General features: G+C 37.5%; 1 protein-coding gene across 6 annotated transcripts in view; it reads right to left on the bottom strand.

Annotated features, from left to right (window-relative positions):
* Positions 1 to 4,629: 4,629 nt before the first annotated feature.
* The window catches only part of LOC117421442 (peroxisome proliferator-activated receptor gamma coactivator 1-alpha-like), a 276,291-nt gene continuing 265,038 nt past the window's right edge, over positions 4,630 to 15,882 (bottom strand). For all 6 annotated transcript variants that reach the window (XM_059032682.1, XM_059032678.1, XM_059032674.1 and 3 more), the window contains 3 exons: positions 13,998 to 14,119; positions 13,303 to 13,454; positions 4,630 to 7,336 (listed from right to left, as the gene is read on the bottom strand). In XM_059032682.1, the coding sequence (XP_058888665.1) occupies positions 7,233 to 7,336; positions 13,303 to 13,454; positions 13,998 to 14,119 (378 nt within the window). In that variant the 3' untranslated portion in view covers positions 4,630 to 7,232. The remainder of the gene's footprint in view (positions 7,337 to 13,302; positions 13,455 to 13,997; positions 14,120 to 15,882) is intronic.

Raw genomic sequence — 15,882 nt, 5'->3', positions numbered from 1 at the left:
TCAAAAAGAGATGCCAAGAGTTGGATGAGTTTGGAGACATAATTGCTCCCTGAACCCTGTTCCTCAGTCTTCCAGCATGCTTGTGGAGACTTAGACTTACTTCAGCTATTTAGATAAATAGCAAGGATTTCAATTTCCAGTTGTGTTGACCCAGCAACTTCTATTCATCATACACTTTAAACATATGTTAATATTTCCTTCTAAGTGTTTATTAATTTTAAGGGGATGTCTGTCTTTGAGTAGTGGGTAGATGTTCAAAAGTAATGGCCCAGTGAGGCCGGGTTAATGCGTGCCTGGTGTAAATCATTATTACAGACTGGTCAATAACTAACTTGACCTCTGAACTCACAATCCATACAACGAGACCTGTGGATGTAATAAAATATATTACTTATATATATAAATAAATAAAACTCTTGGTTGGTAATACTTTTATAGTGCTATGTCAAATAATACAGACCACATGCAAGTACTGTAACTGTATTTTCTAACAAACATCTTCTAGCTTCTTTCAAATGGCATGTTTTGAAGGACCTCATAATAGAAGAAATGAAAGCAATAGTTCATTCGTCAAGGCATGAAGGAATCCAGTTAATAAAAACACACCCAAACTCAATTTCGTTGTTAAAAAATTGAATGTGCATGTTTCTTTTATGTAGTCAAAGGTTTCATCCTCTCATTAAAACCTTCTGGTATACCATTTCTTATTCTTATATATTTTGCATTTAACATTCTGTATATTATATATGGGTATTATATTTTTGCTCTGGGCAGCCAGCTTCCAAACATACCTTTCTCACCTGACAAATATTCAGGCTTTGTCATTATTTCCTGCAGGTTATGAGTTCATTACCAGCAATATGTGTTTTTTTTTTTAATGATCACTACCAAGACTGGTGAAGCATTGCATATCTTGAAAGTCACCATTGCAGAAACTCATTTTTGGAGTAAATGCAAACATATATAGTATACCATCCATAGAGATGTTTTGCTTATTAAAATATGTTGCCTATTGAATAATTATTTTTATAATTAGTGAACAATGAGTTGAATTTCCAGATTTTAAGGATAATTTTTAATCCTTTTTTTTTATTATAACAAGCTGGAACTGTTTTAGAGAGTGTTAGAAGTGTATTTTTATTTTTTCGAAACCACGTTTAATCTGAGTGAATATTTAGAAACTCTTCAAAAAACAGTCCTTCAAATACATTGCTTAAATCAGCGAATGGGGCTTGCTACACCACAGTCTTTATCTTTTCTGACTTCATACACAATGTAATAATTTTACTCAAGGATTGCCAGCATGTTTGCATTGTGTTCTTGTGTAATTGTTGTCCATGAAAAAACAATAAATAAGAGAGACTGGTCAGCATTGCTGGTTGCAGGTCCCAAGACTGAATGCAAGATTTCACATAGCAATTGAACTCCAGCAGGTGTGGTTTGGCTTTGTTTTGCCAAGAAATATTAGGTAGTTCAAACAACTTTTCCAAAGGTGGTATTTCCACAGACTGTCCTTCTTATTGCACTCTTTGTCTTAAAACCATGTTCAATGATTATGGATCAATATGCTGTACGTTGTCAGTTTAGCAACTTCAAAATTCTATTTGGCAGCTCTACTGTAATTCCATTCTTATCTTTCACATGCAGTGTTCTTAAATGTACCCAAGTACAGACTGCAATGTACCCAAGTACAGAGCCAAGTTGACTCCTTATTTATTTTTTAAAACATTTTATGAATGTATCTTTTATGAACAGCATTGCAAATTTTCCATCTCATTTTTTAACTTCGCATAATTTTGAACGCTCTATGGAACAAGTATTATAGAAATGTTTGGATTTAAGCTAACTGTTCGTTTTACAGTAGTATCTTATGATATTTCTTCAAGTAAATCATTTGAAAACGGGTAGAAATGTTTGCCCCCCCCTCCCCCCTCCTGTGTAACTTTATATATTGCTTTTGTTTCAGTTTACAAAGATTAATATTAATAGAATTAAAAAAAGACTCTATTTTAAATGCACAAACATGTTCAATGGCTAAGAAGTCAAGATATGTATGTATAAAGTGGAGACTGTTCCGGTTTCTCATTAAAAATCACATTAATGGGTTTAAAATGCCAGAAGCTATGTGCCCATTCATGCAGAGGTGCAGAAGGAACACAGTTGTTCAGTCAGTACTAATCTTACTTTCTACTAAATTGAAATTCTTTGCTATGCCATTATTCAGTCAGCTTTCCACTTCATTTAAGAAAAGCATTATTAGTATTGTGATTTACCATTGTGAGTATGTAATAGTATGTGCTGCATTTATTTATTGTTTTAACAGGATAGTCTGAGATTCAGATCTTCATTTTCAGTGAGGATTACTGTAAATACATACTGTAACTTCGTTACAACTCTCCTAGCTCTTTGTACTTTTGTGTATTATTATTATTATTAGTTTATTTATTATTATTAGTTTATTTAGCAGACGCCTTTATCCAAGGCGACTTACAGAGACAAGGGCGTGTGAACTATGCATCAGCTGCAGAGTCACTTACAACTACGTCTCACCCGAAAGACGGAGCACAAGGAGGTTAAGTGACTTGCTCAGGGTCACACAATGAGTCAGTGGCTGAGGTGGGATTTGAACCGGGGACCGCCTGGTTACAAGCCCTTTACTTTAACCACTGGACCACACAGCCTCCTAATGTATCCCTGTGACAGGGGACTGCCCCGTCTTTATGAACGTAGTTGGGACTGGCAGGGAGGGGGTTAAAATTCCTCCCTGCCAGGAAAAAATGTGAGAATGTGGCTGGAGCCCTAATTGAATAATCAGCAATTATTGATTAATTGGGCTCCAGCCACAGGGGATAAAAGCCAAGGGAGAGAGTTCTAGAAGAGGAGAAGTGTTTTTGTGTGTGCTGTGGTTTTTGACCAGTGAAGACAACGCCCAGCCTGGAAACTTTATTTGAAGTTTTGTTTTGTGTTTATTTTGTGTTGGAAACCTTTTTGTTTGGCCCTTGTGCCTATTTATTTGATTATTTTTGTTTATTAAAAAGCTTTATTTTGAACTTCAAACTGTCTCTGAGTCTCAACCTCTGCCAGTCCTGTCACAGTTGGTGTCAGAAACGGGATAGCGCCACCTTGAGACTCAGAGACAGTTTGAAGTTCAAAATAAAGCTTTTTAATAAACAAAAATAATCAAATAAATAGGCACAAGGGCCAAACAAAAAGGTTTCCAACACAAAATAAACACAAAACAAAACTTACAAATAAAGTTTCCAGGCTGGGCGTTGCCTTCACTGGTCAAAAACCACAGCACACACAAAAACAAGAACTCTCTCCCCTTAGCCAGGGCCTCTCCCCTGGCTTTTATCCCCTGTGGCTGGAGCCCAATTAATCAATAATTGCTGATTATTCAATTAGGGCTCCAGCCACATCCTCACATGTTTTCCTGGCAGGGAGGAATTTTAACCCCCTCCCTGCCAGTCCCAACCACGTTCATAAAGACGGGGCAGTCCCCCGTCACAATCCCATTATCAATCAGCTTTTTTTTTTGTTTCTTTTTTTTTTTTTAACAAAAATATACTATGGTTTTGTCTGTGCAAAGCAAACATGCATTGTATGTTTTTACAGATTTTCAAATGAATGAATAAGAATAAAGTCAGGTAGGTACGTTATTTCTGATTGGTAGATATTGTTTGTACATTGAACCCTAAGTGCACTTGTAGCCCACACTAACATGTCATCAGAAGGGTCGGCGGCAGGTGTGTGCGAGTGAAATGTTTCTTTTAGTTTCTTAGATTTGGTTTAAGCGTTTTGTCCTGTTTGAATAATTTGCCTCTTTTTGCCATAATTTTTATAATGTTATTTCTTGCTGCCTGCTTTTGTCAGGACCCCCTTGAAATTTGAGCCGTACATCTCAATGGTTAAATTAATACATTTGAAAATACAGTAAGCCGTCGCATATCCAACTGCGGTGGGACTAGAGTAAGGCTGGATATGTATATGTGAATGAATCATGTTTTAAATACCATTATACACAGCTGTAACAATTACTATATTTCATACAATTATTGTTTTGAGATTCAGTTTTTATTAGCGAGCTCCCCTAAATCCCTTGTTTAGAAAGATGCAGAGTATTAACGCTTGTGACAGGGTCGCTATCTGTTGTGTGGGTGCGTGCATTCGCTGCTGAGTGACAGGCAGGAGAGCGAGACGGAGGTTGAAGTTGATATGCCCTGTACAGCTCATGTGAAACTACCAGCAATGACAGTGCACAGATCACATACAACACAGTGTACGAAAACTTTGGTAGGATCTACAATATCTGAACTAATCTTCTCTGTTCAATAATAAACTAACGTTGCTGAAGAGGTTGATCATGGCGGGTAAACGGCTAGGGCGGTAACACGACAGATTACTGTACATTTGTTTGAATGACCCATCCTGCAGTCTCGTCCCACATTACCTTTCACTAAACTTCAATCTACAACAATGTACAATTGAGTGTTTTCTATTGCTTAATTCAAATACAAGGATTCAAGTGCATTACATTGTTTCTTCATGTCCCCTACGTCCGTCACTAAACTTCGCCGAACACACTGCAAATCAGAATTAATTTTGTGCACATCATGAACACAATAGAGATAAATTCATTGAAACAGCTGTTTCCCTTTATTAGCTTGGTGAGGCTGATGAGACTTGCACATAAAAAAATTCACAAGAATTGTATACAATGGGTAGAACCACAAAGGTATTGGTATAGAGTTGGCGGATGAAAGGCAACCTGGATAGGACACAAATAGACAACTCTCACTCCCTCTCCCACAGTATAGTCCTAATAACATAAAGACGTTCACCCACAAACGTTAAAGCAGTGCCATATTCCAGTATTTGACATTATTAAAAAGTCTGTCACTCAGTTAAAATCTTGAATCATCAAGTGTTATATTATATTGCTACTCTAGGCAATTTACAAAGCAGATTTTATATTACAATGATTAAAGCCACAGCTATCAAATGGGACAGGACACCATTACCCAAGCTCCAGACAGGACAAAAAAAGAAGGTATTCATATTATTTTACTGGGGGTTGTCTTGTATAACCTGAAATAAAGAGCTTTCATCTACACAGGCTGACTTCATGAAAAGTATACAGTGATCAATAAGCTTTTGTCCAGAGGTTTTCCAGAACTTTTGATGTAAATCTAGCTTTCTCATAACCTGAACGCTAAGTGCAATAAGGAAGCACAATCAACGGGACATCATTGTAGGCTGCCTTTTGTCAAACACTAAAAGGGTACTTTGATATCCAGACATCACTGCAAGTAAATTCCAGACACCAAAGGATACACAATTTAGTTTAGGGTTGTGAAAGGAATGGATCACTGGTATGGTTAATTTAGTGCAACCATCAGCAGGTGAATTCAGTATTTTAAAGAGGATTGAGCATCTATATTAGGGAATACTTAATCTTCCAAAATATTCAATCTCATATATTTTTTGCTATGAAAGGAAAGACAACATGAATATTAACTACAGTGTAAAATGCTGACACAGACACCTAGACTATCTGTCAAACATTATTAAAAGGACATTGTGCTAAAACAAATTGGAATAAACTCCTAACATGTTTTGGCGAGCAAACTGGGTAATGCGTCCGGTCCAGATACACACAACGTAATAAGTTAAAATGTGATTTTTAAAAAATAATTTATTGCTTTGTTTTTTTTTTCTTTTTCTTTCATTGTTATTATTATTATTACATCAAAGAGAAGATTTAAAAATCCAGGAAAGAAAATTGTAAACCTTTGTTTGGCATTCACATATTGAAGCAAGTTAAAATACCGGCGTTGTTATCTACAAAACAACAGCAAGAGCAGTGATTGAGGAGTATACTAGTACAACAAGGTCAAAACTTGTATTTATTGCTTTATGACTGTTAAAAATGTATCTAAATAAACAATAACACAAATCAGGATCCAAAATAAAGCAAACTGTGACAGCTATAGACAGTGAACTCTGAACAGAACAAATGCAGTTGTATCCAGCTAGGTTAACTTATGATTTGATCATCTATAAAACAAAAAGGCATAAAAGGAACACTATGCTTAACTTGTATGCATACATGTTTTTTTTCCCCCTCCTTGATTAAATATTTAATTAAATAATTAACAGAATAAATAGTTTAATATAATGCAGGTTATGCATGTTTTAAAACGTACAAATTTTTTTTTGTAAAAATAAATATTGATAAATAGGGCTGAGAAAAAAAAAATGATTACCAATAACAGGTATATGCCACAGAAGAGGGCAATGCATAGTGGAAAAAAAATAAATAAAGTGATCACTGAATATGTTACAGTTCCCTAAGCTGATAGATAGATAGAGACAGACAGACATAGATAGATAGATAGATAGATAGATAGATATGTATTTTACAATATGTATTTTTACAATATGTGGTAGAGCACTGACTATGCAACAGAGAAAATACGTACACAAACTCCAGCAGACATGGGTAACAACAGCCTTGACATATGAAATAAAAGAAAAGAAGGAGTTCATGTGCTCCCCAGATCCACACACGCATATTTATACAATCAGATCAGAGCATCTGTATTTCTAAACATGTTTGGGTACAATAAGTGTCTCAGGTCACCATCGTCATCACTATCATCGTAATAACTACAGTTGAACATTCTTGATTAAGAAAATGTCAGCATCATTGAAAAGAAGGCTGCATTTTACAGTGCATAGCTGTAACAAATAAAGAACTTTGTCAGATATGTACACAAAATAAAATAAAAAATTCCATTTAACATCTGTAAATATGTAACTACATTTTTGCACAATGTAGTAAATATAGATATCTGAATCACCCCAGTTATGTATTCCCAACTCTTATTAATAGTGTAACACCACATCCAAACATCAGGAAAAAAAAAAAAACACAACTGAACAAGCTGCACATATTCACAAGTCAAAAAAGCTGTTCGTTTGTAGAACATGGAAGGCCTTCAGTCCACATTTTTCATGTTCCAAAGCACTGTGTTCTCTGTTCAGATAGGAAGTTTTGTTGGTTCAATACTCTTTCTTCTCAGTTCTTCAACAGCTATGTTCATGTAAACGTTATTTATTTATTTTTTCGATACGTAGTGTTCCAAACTTCTGATAGTCTCTCATTGCTGAATTACAGAACATCCATGAGGCATTAGGAATCCCTCTGTCGATGGCAAGTTTGGGGCTTGTTACCTACGCAGGCTACGCTGTGCTTCCTTCAGCAAGCTGTCAAAATCCAAGGAGTCATACTTGCTTTTAGTGGAAGCTGGGTCAAAGTCATCAGAATGGGAATCTAAAAATAAAATAGCACATGTTCAGCCCAACAAACACAGTACATCATTGAATCACTAATATTTGTGTTCCAATGCAAAGTAAATGCTAATGTGTTCTAGTCATAAAATTAGACTTTTTTTTTTTTTTTACCTTGAAGGAAGGTTTTTGTTTTCTAGTACAGGTTATAGCCATTCAATGACTCATTGAGGACATGGATTTTTTTGTTTTCAGTCATAACGGTTTTATTTTTACTGTCTTTAATGCACCACTGTACAGTAGCCATGCCTGAGCAAACACATAATATCCCACTCTACTGCATGAAATACAGTAGAATCTAGTTCATTTCCTTAACAGTTTGTAAACTGAAATTGTTTAACTAGGTCTTAGCATTGGTTTAAGAGAGGTAATATTTTAATTAATAATTATGTTAATTAACAAACCACAATGGTTGTGTGATATATCTATCTATCTATCTACCTATATATATATATATATATATATATATATATATATATATATATATATATATATATACACAGAGGTGCTCAAATTTGTTGGTACCCTTACAACTCATTGAAATAATGCTTCATTCCTCCTGAAAAGTGATGAAATTAAAAGCTATTTTATCATGTATACTTGCATGCCTTTGGTATGTTATAGAATAAAGCAAAGAAGCTGTGAAAATAGATGAATTATTGCTTATTCTACAAAGATATTCTAAAATGGCCTGGACACATTTGTTGGTACCCCTTAGAAAAGATAATAAATAATTGGATTATAGTGATATTTCAAACTAATTAGTTTCTTTAATTAGTATCACACATGTCTCCAATCTTGTAATCAGTCATTCAGCCTATTTAAATGGAGAAAAGTAGTCACTGTGCTGTTTGGTATCATTGTGTGCACCACACTGAACATGGACCAGAGAAAGCAAAGGAGAGAGTTGTCTGAGGAGATCAGAAAGAAAATAATAGACAGGCATGGTAAAGGTAAAGGCTACAAGACCATCTCCAAGCAGCTTGATGTTCCTGTGACAACAGTTGCAAATATTATTAAGAAGTTTAAGGTTCATGGAACTGTAGCCAACCTCCCTGGGCGCGGCTGCAAGAGGAAAATCGACCCCAGAGTGAGCAGAAGGATAGCACGAATGGTAGAAAAAGAACCAAGGATAACTGCCAAAGAGATACAAGCTGAACTCCAAGGTGAAGGTACGTCAGTTTCTGATCGCACCATCCGTCGCTTTTTGAGCGAAAGTGGGCTCCATGGAAGAAGACCCAGGAGGACTCCACTTTTGAAAGAAAAACATAAAAAAGCTAGACTGGAATTTGCTAAAATGCATATTGACAAGCCACAATCCTTCTGGGAGAATGTCCTTTGGACAGATGAGTCAAAACTGGAGCTTTTTGGCAGGTCACATCAGCTCTATGTTCACAGACGAAAAAATGAAGCTTTCAAAGAAAAGAACACCATACCTACAGTAAAACATGGAGGAGGCTCGGTTATGTTTTGTGGCTGCTTTGCTGCGCCTGGCACAGGGTGCCTTGAATCTGTGCAGGGCACAATGAAATCTCAAGACTATCAAGGCATTCTGGAGCGAAACGTACTGCCCAGTGTCAGAAAGCTCTGTCTCAGTCGCAGGTCATGGGTCCTCCAACAGGATAATGACCCAAAACACACAGCTAAAAGCACCAAAGAATGGATAAGAACAAAACATTGGACTACTCTGAAGTGGCCTTCTATGAGTCCTGATCTGAATCCTATCGAACATCTATGGAAAGAGCTGAAACTTGCAGTCTGGAGAAGGCACCCATCAGACCTGAGACAGCTGGAGCAGTTTGCTCAGGAAGAGTGGGCCAAACTACGTGTTAACAGGTGCAGAAGTCTCATTGAGAGCTACAGAAAACGTTTGATTGCAGTGATTGCCTCTAAAGGTTGTGCAACAAAATATTAGGTTAGCGGTCCCATCATTTTTGTCCATGCCATTTTCATTTGTTTTGTTATTTACAATATTATGTTGAATAAAAAATCAAAAGCAAAGTCTGATTTCTATTAAATATGGAATAAACAATGGTGGATGCCAATTACTTTTGTCAGTTTCAAGTTATTTCAGAGAAAATTGTGCATTCTTCGTTTTTTGTGGAGGGGTACCAACACATTTGAGCATGTCTGTATATAGAGTACTATGCAAAAGTTTTAGGCAGGTGTGAAAAAATGCTGTAAAGTAAGAATGCTTTCAAAAATAGACATGTTAATAGATTATATTTATCAATTAACTAAATGCAAAGTGAGTGAACAGAAGAAAAATCTACATCAAATCAATATTTGGTGTGACCACCCTTTGCCTTCAAAACAGCATCAATTCTTCTAGGTACACTTGCACACAGTTTTTGAAGGAACTCGGCAGGCAGGTTGGCCCAAACATCTTGGAGAACTAACCACAGTTCTTCTGTGGATTTAGGCAGCCTCAGTTGCTTCTCTCTCTTCATGTAATCCCAGACAGACTCGATGATGTTGAGATCAGGGCTCTGTGGGGGCCATACCATCACTTCCAGGGCTCCTTGTTCTTCTTTACGCTGAAGATAGTTCTTAATGACTCTCGCTGTATGTTTGGGGTCGTTGTAATGCTGCAGAATAAATTTGGGGCCAATCAGATGCCTCCCTGATGGTATTGCATGATGGATAAGTATCTGCCTGTACTTCTCAGCACTGAGGAGACCATTAATTCTGACCAAATCCCCAACTTCATTTGCAGAAATGCAGCCCCAAACTTGCAAGGAACCTCCACCATGCTTCACTGTTGCCTGCAGACACTCATTCGTGTACCGCTCTCCAGCCCTTCGGCGAACAAACTGCCTTCTGCTACAGCCAAATATTTCAAATTTTGACTCATCAGTCCAGAGCACCTGCTGCCATTTTTCTGCACCCCAGTTCCTGTGTTTTGTGCATAGTTGAGTCGCTTGGCCTTGTTTCCACGTCGGAGGTATGGCTTTTTGGCCGCAAGTCTCCCATGAAGGCCACTTCTGACCAGACTTCTCTGGAAAGTAGATAGGTGTACCAGGGTCCCACTGTTTTCTGCCAATTCTGAGCTGATGGCACTGCTGGACATCTTCCGATTGCAAAGGGAAGTAAGCATGATGTGTCTTTCATCTGCTGCAGTAAGTTTCCTTGGCCGACCACTGCGTCTACGGTCCTCAACGTTGCCCGTTTCTTTGTGCTTCTTCAAAAGAGCTTGGACAGCACATCTGGAAACCCCTGTCTGCCTTGAAATGTTTGCCTGGGAGAGACCTTGCTGATGCAGTATAACTACCTTGTGTCTTGTTGCTGTGCTCAGTCTTGCCATGGTGTATGACTTTTGACAGTAAACTGTCTTCAGCACCTCACCTTGTTAGCTGAGTTTGGCTGTTCCTCACCCAGTTTTATTCCTCCTACACAGCTGTTTCTGTTTCAGTTAATGATTGTGTTTCAACCTACATATTGAATTGATGATCATTAGCACCTGTTTGGTATAATTGTTTAATCATACACCTGACTATATGCCTACAAAATCCCTGACTTTGTGCAAGTGTACCTAGAAGAATTGATGCTGTTTGAAGGCAAAGGGTGGTCACACCAAATATGGATTTGATTTAGATTTTTCTTCTGTTCCCTCACTTTGCATTTAGTTAATTGATAAATATAATCTATTAACATGTCTATTTTTGAAAGCATTCTTACTTTACAGCATTTTTTCACACCTGTCTAAAACTTTTGCACAGTACTGTATATATATATATATATATATATATATATATATATATATATATATATATATATATATATATATATATATATATATATATATATGGGTCTGATTTACTTGGATCTAAACTGTGGAGACCGGGATATATTCAGTAGGTAACACAACCACAACCAGAAACTAAGAAAGAAAGGATTGTAAATGGTGTACGGCATTTCATTTTTATCATCATGATAATTATTGCTATTTTTTTGTACTTCTGCATTGTGCATTAGATACATATTTTAAATGATTCAGAACTGCACAGGAAGACACTTTTGACATATATACAACACATGACAAATTGTAAATTGTGAACCATACATTTTGATTTGAATGCTGATAATAAATAACACTGTCTTATCTTCTTTAGCAGACGTTTCCACAAATGGGGTGCCAAGCAGGCAAAAGCACACTTAGCAAGCATGAGAAATGGAACGGCCTTGGCATATAAGAGAGATCTGAGACAACAGCCGACGGGTGTGGGGTGTCACGCTGCGCTCTGTGAAGGATGAAATACCTGCACACAGAACTCAAAATAAAGTACTGTGTATTGTACTGAAAGCATAAAGGGCAGTCTGTGTGATTTCAGCCGCGGAGCAAAATGAACAGTGCAATAGTAGAAGTGTAGTCAGACTTGACCAATAGCATTTTACTGTATTGGTTATGAAGAGCAACATCACAGTACTCCAACATAATGCACATTAATATACTTTTATACATGCTGGCCTTGCTGAGTAACCTTCTAACCCCAAAATACAAGCCCAGTTTTTATATTGGATAAGCTCTGAAAGATGAGAGCACAGCTATTGATATGTTGCCCTTCCTGACTTCCAAGTAGCACTATCATATCACAAATCTGGCTATACTGTACAGTATGTCTCCTTCAGTTACTGCCACAACTACCTGTACTTTTAACTATGTATTGTATCTTCTGGATGTCTGCTTTACAGATGAGAGTGATAATCTCTAGAAAACCTTAGATAACCACATTGCTTTCAGTCACCACTCCTTTTGAATTAAAAACACAAACCACTGAAACATTACTTGAAGGTATTTGTGTGTCTCTTTCACAGGAAAAAAAGAGCACCGTATCTAAAATATAGATTGATAATTAATGGTTTCTCTTGCAAGCAACCATTGCATCTTCAGCTCATTTATAGTTTAATGAATAACATTTAATGACTTCATTGCTAAAAAACAAGACACTGTCCTTCAAAGCCCCAGGATAACGTTTGCCCTCTTCACCACATTAAACAATAGCTGTCAGCACTTCAAACAGTCTTTCCTGTCCTCTTTTTAATTAACTCATTGTGAAGAGTGTTGGAACAAATGACTTCCCATTTTTCATGTTTTCATCATTGGCATTATGTATTGAAGAGCTTCCATTTTGCCAATTATTTAGTGTAGAGGCTGTGCACTGAACTATGGCATATTCATTCTGACCCTTGAGTGTCACCTTTATGTGTGCAGTGAAGTTGGATCACCTTGTTTGGCCATTTAGGGAAGTGAAAAAAAGAAATGTATATATACGGCTGCTACAGAGCCACGTGCTCTGCTGAACATCGTTTTCGGGTTAGACGCACAGTAAAACTGGTAACAAAGAGAGGTGTACACTGCAGTGGGCTTACTTCCAGTAGTACAGCAACACAGCAATGGAAGGGAGGCTAAAGCTAACAAAAATACTGATATTGGATTTGCCACAATGACATCCTGGCTTACAGTCCTGGTACTCAACTCTAACCTCTGAGCAACACTGTTACCCTCTCATAAAATATTTAGAGTAAAAGAAGAAAAACAAGAGAGAGAGAGAGAGAGAGAGAGAGAGAGAGAGAGAGAGAGAGAGAGAGAGCGAGAGCGAGAGCGAGAGCGAGAGAGAGCGAGAGAGAGATCAGGAAACATATAAGAATCCATTCACAATTCAAGGCTGCATGTACACAAGGACATTTTGTCTGTGGTCTCTTTCCAGCATGTTGACTTTACGTCTCAGGACAACAGTTCTTTCTCACCCCTCAAATCAATGTGCAAAGTACTCTTTTGTACATTATATGAATATTAATGAACGAAGTAAGAAGACTTCCTCCCATCCCACTCTGGTCTGTTTAGGAACGGAGCAGAGAAATTTATACAAGTACATCATTCCTCATCCAAAATTCATTATTACTGTTAAGCAAACCTATTGTACAAATTAGTACAGTAATGATTCTTACCTAAGTCTGTATAATTAGATTTGCAGAACTGCTTGCGTCCCCCGAAGCACAACTCAAACTGAGGTTCATTTGACCTGCGTAAGGTGTGTCCATTTTCAAGGGCAGCGAAGGCATCACAAGTATAGCGGTAGGTGATGAAACCAAAATTGTCCCTGAAAATAAAGACAAAAAGTAGATTTAATATTTAAGTGTTATGCAACCACAGTGCCCTCAATGGTAATATCTAGTACAATTTTCTGGATTCTCACATTAGGAAATAAAATTATATTTGCATTGTATTTGAGTTCCCCATGCTTTTACGATGCCTTTAATGCACTTTACCATGGCCAGCCATTGTCTTTACTGTACTTTACCATAGTTACAAGTTTAATGTGTTTTAATATGCTTTCACTATACTGTTACTATACGCAACTACATTTACACAGCAGTAAACTTTTCTAAATTAATTATTTAATACTTTGAATAATATTTAAACCACAGGGCTGCCTCTCCTGCAAGATGAAACATTGCTTTTTTTATGCAGTTTGCATTGTTAACATTGCCTCACGTGGCAGCCAGTGAAGCTCTGGCTCTGTGAACAAAAGCATCCTGCCAAGGTTAATTACCAGCCGACAGGGAGAAATACGTAAATTAACTACTTTGGTTAATTCCTTTTACTTCTTAACATCAGAATAATTGTTATGCCCCAGTCTTACCCGTCATCTCTCAGATTTACTGTACACTCTTCGATTTCGCCAAAAACTTCAAAGCGGTGCTTCAGCTCTGTGCGGGTTATGTCAGACCTGAGCCTGCCCACATACGCGACACGGCGCTCCTCCTGATTAAAGAAATAGCAAATGGGAATTACAAAAGAGAGGTCTTTTCACAAGAATCACAGGTATCACCACAACACCGGTACAGGATTGAAAGGGAGAGCCTGCATAATCTTGCAATTAAATATTTGAACTGATGAAACCGCACCCCTCATACTGTATCTCAAGGAAGCACATCACTCTTTTTTGAATATTTTTTTCCTATGTTGTTCTGGGTTCCTAAAATGTTTGTTGGGAATGCAGGACATCACATCCAGCACCTGTTTAATTTAGCCTGGCTGCTGACTGCCTGCTTGTTTCAAGAGAGACAACTGCAAGATTAACAATTTCAGTGTAAAAAAATATAAAAGGGTGCTGTTGTGGATCATTCTGAGATATGTAGCTATTTGGAAATACAGCTCAAAGGAATTTAATCACTTCATCCTTAGAAGCTGTGCAGTAAAAGATGATGTTCCCTCACCCCCTTAGAGATAAAAGCAAAGGCCTATCAGAAACTGTCTTTGCTGAGGCTGCCTTGCACAGCAGTAATGGGTGGCTGATTTCTATCTTGTCAAAAGCCAGTGTTATGGGTCGCTTACAGAATGATGACAATACCACAGAAAAGGGTAATGAAAACAACTATAACCTAAACCAAAAAAAACACAACATGCATCATTTGTAAAAACAAGATGCTGTGGGTACAAACAACAGACATGCAAGCCAGAACAAACAAAAAACTACCTTCTTTTTCTACCAACTGCTATGTAATGACAATGAGTACATTACTTGCTGTAGCTTCAACTAAACGCAATCAGATCAGGTAATCAGAGAGACACAGCAGTTACATGGCAAACTGTTTCCAAAATCTGATTGTGTTCTCTGAACGTTCCCACTTTCCGATTCATGTAGGTTTGCCCCATGCTCATTTCCCTATTTCCCTAGAGTTGGTATAATGAGTGTGCTTCATATGGATTTACACGTTTTTGCTTCTGGCTGTTTTAACAATGTTATTACTACAGACAATGAGATTGCGGTTAGTAATTTTCCCGGACCCTCATACCTTAAGATGACATGACACACCAGTGATGTAATGGATTGTTTTTGGGATTCTCATATCTCATAACTCAGTTTACATGAACAGATTCCTGAATCAGATTCTAATCGGATCTGAACAGGATCGAAGGTGCCATTCAAAGTACTAAATGAGAAGCCATGCTAAAGGTCTTCTTTAAAATGTATAGTGATAGTCACTTGTTGGCTTTACTGGGCAAGGTCAGCAGAGATAACAATTTCCAAGGACATCCCAGGGACAAAAAAAAAAAAAAACACATTCACACATTACACTAGAGTATTAATAATAATGAAATCAAATTTATGTGAATTTGAAAGGGGCAATAGCTCCTTCATCATTTTACTGACATGGCTTTTACAGGAAAGAATGAACAATTTGAATAAACCAAAGGTTTGTTGAATTCCCAGAACATGATAAAGTAACTTGTGGGATATTTTGATCTGTATGGATTTCAACAACATATTACTTTAACTGCCTCAGATGTAACCAAATCAGCTGGATAGAAAAGATGTCATTGATCCTTTTCTACTTTTAAGTTCGAAGAATCCGACCCTTCCTCACCAACTATGCTACCCAGCTCCTGGTCCAGGCCCTGGTACTCTCCCGCCTAGACTACTGCAACTCCCTCCTGGCTGGCCTCCCTGCGTCCGCCACCCGTCCGCTCCAGCTCATCCAGAACTCTGCTGCCCGCCTGGTGTTCTCTCTGCCTTGCTTCGC

The sequence above is a fragment of the Acipenser ruthenus genome, chromosome 1 (assembly GCF_902713425.1).
Source record: "Acipenser ruthenus chromosome 1, fAciRut3.2 maternal haplotype, whole genome shotgun sequence".
In the NCBI taxonomy this organism is placed as follows: domain Eukaryota; kingdom Metazoa; phylum Chordata; class Actinopteri; order Acipenseriformes; family Acipenseridae; genus Acipenser; species Acipenser ruthenus.
This window is presented reverse-complemented; position numbering and strand designations above follow the sequence as displayed.